General features: G+C 34.5%; 1 protein-coding gene across 1 annotated transcript; it reads right to left on the bottom strand.

Annotated features, from left to right (window-relative positions):
• Positions 1-17: 17 nt before the first annotated feature.
• Positions 18-3,486, bottom strand: LOC111379601 (protein CURVATURE THYLAKOID 1A, chloroplastic-like). Its single transcript, XM_023003009.1, has 5 exons — positions 3,021-3,486; positions 1,175-1,275; positions 901-1,008; positions 681-752; positions 18-310 (listed from the first exon to the last, which is right to left on the bottom strand). The coding sequence occupies exons 1-5, from the start codon at positions 3,172-3,174 to the stop codon at positions 242-244; spliced, it is 504 nt and encodes a 167-aa protein (XP_022858777.1). The 5' UTR covers positions 3,175-3,486; the 3' UTR covers positions 18-241.
• Between the last annotated feature and the right edge of the window lie 1,129 nt (positions 3,487-4,615).

Below are 4,615 nucleotides of genomic sequence, written 5' to 3'. Positions count from 1 at the left end.
AGGGTTAACACAAGAACTAGTGTAATGCAAAATTCTGAATTGCTGATAAACGAGAATATAATCATGAACACGATCAACTTTATAGCATGCATGAATGCATTATTCAGAGATGAAAGGAGTGAACGCGATGGAAATGCATACACCTATTCTACATCACAAGAAGATCTACAGAATATGTAAATAAGTTTGGTCCAAGGTTGGGACGACTGGAGAACGAAATCTGCACCAGAATGCAAGAAAATTATTCAGCAGTTCCAGCAATCTTCTTCTTTATTGCTTCAATATCTGTTGCCAGTTCTTTTCTACTAGACTGTAAAATCACAGTAGCACGATCAGCAACATGAAATCTACACAGCAGCATAACCCAGGCATTGATGAAGAAGAGAAATAGGAATCTTGACACTTTAGTGTTCACTACTATCTAATACTGCATATATGCAGGACGTGCATGAAATAAATATGCACACATCCTTTTGGCATGTTAATTGGGAACTTGGTCAAAATTATCGTAATGAAAGGAGTTTGTCAATGGGAATTTGACCAAATAGGACCATCCATTTCCTATAAACCCTTACATCTTATAAGATGAGGCTTCTTGTCGAGTTCATACTGATATTAATTTTTATTAATAGAATTTTTCTTTTTTATAATGTCATCAGCGAATATTGTGAAAAATGCACCTTGAAAAGAAGGTAACGGTACACAAACCACCCGGTGTATCCAAGCCCGACCAGTTCCATGATTTTTGGAAGCTGAAATAAAACATCGACAAGTAAATAAGATTTTAGTTTCGCTAAATAGAATAAAAAATGAATTGCGAACTTTTCAAACATAAGATCCATCATCCCATGATATTTAACTAAATACAAAAATGAAAGTTCCATTTTACCAAAAACCTACCAAAGGAACTGAGTTTATTGCACCAACTACAACGGAAGCTAGCCACACAGCGACAATTGCACCACCTCCATAAATAAGTACAGTCGACTTGTTTTCAACAGCGTCCCACTGGAGAAATAGTACGGAAAGAAAGTTAAGAAAAATTAGACGTAATTATCAGTTAAATCCCGACTCCAAGAACATGAACAAAATTGAATTCTGCAGAATTAGGTATATATGAATAAGTCTTGGATTCTTGATGATAACTATCTAATGAACCAAAGAACATAATTACCTTTTCTTTTATGTCTGTAAATAACTCATTAGCATCGACAGGGGAAGATGTCTCATCTGATGAAGAAGCTTTCATCCGACGTAGAGAAGACCTCTTCGACTCTGTTTAAAAATGAAGCCAAGAAACATAGGCACCGAAATATCAAGTAAATGACCTTGCATAGCAGCCAATATCCTTGAAATTTTGAAATTCTTAGAAACCAAACTCCGATATTTGAACTCTCCCCTTTCTTCTATCTTTACCCCTCTTCTTCCTTTTGTCAATAGGACACTTGGAAACTTGCTCAATGTGTTAAAGCTCTTGCTACAAAGTGCCTCCCAATCCTATCAAAACTTTAGACAACTGAAGGATAGAACCACCACTCATAGGCCAATAAATTGTCTGGTTAGGTCAAACTATTGGAAGAAAATGGAAAGGAGTCATCAAAGAACTAACCTTTATGCCTTTCTCGAAGTATAACAATGAAATATTTACCTGTTGGGTGGTACTAGGCCTCTCTCAACCCAAACTTTCCCTCACACTTATAACCGAATCCGAGTTAATTGTTCCAATGGTCACTGAACTTCGGTCCATGTCTTTTATTGGTTACTGAAGTTTAAAATGTCGGGTTTTAGTCACTGAACTTAGATCCATACCTTCCATTACTCACTGAAATTTAAAATATCAAGTTTTGGCAGCCGAACTTTGAAAATTGTTGTATATTACTCACCGAACTTTGAAAAATATTGTACATTTCTCACTGAATTTTGAAAAATGTTGTACATTACTAGCTGTAAATTCGATATTTTTTAAAGTTCAACAGTTATACTAGTGAGTAATGTACGACATATTTCAAAGTTTTGTGATCAAAATTCGACATTTTAAATTTCAGTGAGCAATCTAAGACATGAACCTAAGTTCAATGAGTAATCGAAGACATTGACCTAAGTTTAGTGATCAAAACTCGACATTTTAAATTTCAGTAACCAATTAAAGATATTGACCTAAGTTCATTGACCATTGGAACAATTAACTCACTGAATACCAACCCCATTCACGATCGATGAGGGACAACCTAAACAATCTTCCCTCAAACATCGGGCTTTGCAGAAAACCAAACGCGTCTCCCCCTCACACAATAGGGCCTACGGGAGCAAACTATTGGTTGGAGACTTGTTGATAAACCGGGCTTTGATACCAGTGTTGCGTTGTATTGGTTTCTCTCACCCCAAAAGCTAGCTCAAGAGGTAAGACTTCCCTCACAATTATAATCTGAATGCCAATCTCATGCACAACCGATATGGGACAACCTCAACAGTACCAAGTACCAACAATCTTATGAGGTCTTACAATTTCAGAACCTATTAAATGAGGCACAAGAACAGCCACATTGTAGTAAATTTCCAAGATTTATGAGTTACCATATGAATTCCAACTATGCAGATAGAAACTTTTATACTGATCACAGCCTTCTCGCAATCCTCTTTATTTTCCCAAATGCATTTACCACGTCAAAATGATACAACAACAAACTAAACCTTTTCTCAATAACCAAATAACTGATATTTAAAGCAGAGAAAAAAAATTTTAAAAAAAAATAAAAATGAAGTGTTTGCTTTCCTAAAGAATTCTTGGTTTGGGTTCACCACCTCACAGAAGACAATTTCTTCAAGCCAATTATGACATTTGATCATGTTAATCTATCTATTCAAGAACCTACAAATAGCAGTAATCCAATCAAGATTCAACTAAGTACATAAATAATTAAGGTTCATCCACTCAGCACCCCAAAACAATTATGTGTCTGGTTACAAATTACAAAAAGAAACACGAATGTCAAATATGAACAAGGTAAGGAATGACTAACCTGAAAAGTGCTTGAATGAAGTGGAAAAGGCTGGTGCAGAGAAACGGGGAGGGAGATGAGGCAAGGCGGAGCAGTGGGTGGATTTGGTGGTGGTGAGACGGTACATCAAGGCGGCGGACGCCGACGTGGAAGTGGAAGCTGCCACCGCTGCCATTTGGGATTAGCTGATCAAATAATGCCTTTGTATAGGTTTTGGTTCCGACTTTTGCGTTCCTCTTCCTTCACCCTCTACTTTCTCTATTTCTCGATTGAAATACCCTTTCGTTGTAAAGCAAAGATTTTTGTTGACAAATTCTTGTTATCCACAATATTTTTTCCCTTCTTTCGGACAAGAATCAAGTGATTTAATTGGATGACACGTGGAGACACTGAAGTTTCTGATTGGTCATTCCCTATCTTCAGAAATTCTCAATATCATAATATAACGAAAGGCGGGCTGGTCTATATGACTATTTGCTTTTGCTTTCATTTTTTCATCATAAATTTTTTATCTGACGAACAGGATAAAAATTCATTACTCAAGATTTTGGGTATCATACAACAATATGCCAACCGGACTTACTATAAGGAATCTTAAGACCTCAAGGCAGAAATTGCTCACTTTTTAGTTTAAAAAAACAAGTAATCAAGCATCTCGAATTCAAATTATATAAGAAATCTTTCTTTCTATCGAAATCTTTAGTAACTAGATTTTTCTCGAGATTTTTGAATTCGAAACAAGAGAGAATTCTTGATACTAATTAAATTCAATCAATAGGACCAATTCTATTTATTTGCTACATCTACTTGTTTCGATCCGTATAATAGATTTTGGAAGGAGCTATTTTAATTTTTATTTAAAATTTATTTTTTAAAATAGTTTTCTATTTCAAATGTGATTTTAAAGAGTCACATTAGATCAATTTCTTTTAAAAGTTCTTCTAATTCTAATTGAAAGAAGTACTTTAATAAAATTAAAGTAAAATTATAAACATACTTTTACTAAAAGTTTTTTGAAAAGTAAATAGAGCACAATCGCTTTACAAATATAACCATAACCTAATTGAAATAAATAAATGTACCACATAGACGTCCATGAATCTTGCTACATGTACATCAAACTTTATATAATGGGTTGCATAATGTCACATATTACTTTATCCTTTGCCAATTTAAAACACAGTCAACTTTTTTCATCCAACATTTTCCCTCCACATCATTTTATGTAATCTTTTATGTACCATTTTTATGTACAAGTAATACAATCCAGACGCCCATACCCTTGTCACTCAACCACTCTGTGTTCCCATCCGTGGTCTTCTTCCTCCACAACATCTTTCGACAATGCATCCAAAAAAATTACACTTTCGAATAATTCAAGCAATATTTTTATTCTTTTTTGAGAACTCATTTCTCTACCGTATTTGACTCTTTTCTTTACCGCTCAATTATCACTTTCTACACGCATTCACTTTATGATAACACTAACCCGGTTAAGCATAGACACCATAACTATTTCATAGTATACATTGTAAATCAGTAACCACATAAGAAATGATCTCCAATAGGAAAATATCATTCTCTTTTTTCGTCAAATAAAAAGTTATTTATATTTC

Source organism: Olea europaea, unplaced genomic scaffold (genome assembly GCF_002742605.1).
Source record: "Olea europaea var. sylvestris unplaced genomic scaffold, O_europaea_v1 scaffold2010, whole genome shotgun sequence".
NCBI lineage: Eukaryota > Viridiplantae > Streptophyta > Magnoliopsida > Lamiales > Oleaceae > Olea > Olea europaea.
The sequence above is the reverse complement of the archived record's forward strand: the minus strand, read 5'-3'. Positions and strand labels throughout refer to the sequence as shown.

Bases quoted from the DNA above. Each gene is read 5' to 3' on its own strand.
- LOC111379601 (XM_023003009.1), bottom strand. From the start codon at position 3,174: ATGGCAGCGGTGGCAGCTTCCACTTCCACGTCGGCGTCCGCCGCCTTG. The intron at 753-900 runs GTAGGTTTTTGG...GTTTTATTTCAG, and splicing joins CAATAAACTCAGTTCCTTTG to CTTCCAAAAATCATGGAACT. The intron at 311-680 runs GTGCATTTTTCA...GTGATTTTACAG, and splicing joins ACCGTTACCTTCTTTTCAAG to TCTAGTAGAAAAGAACTGGC.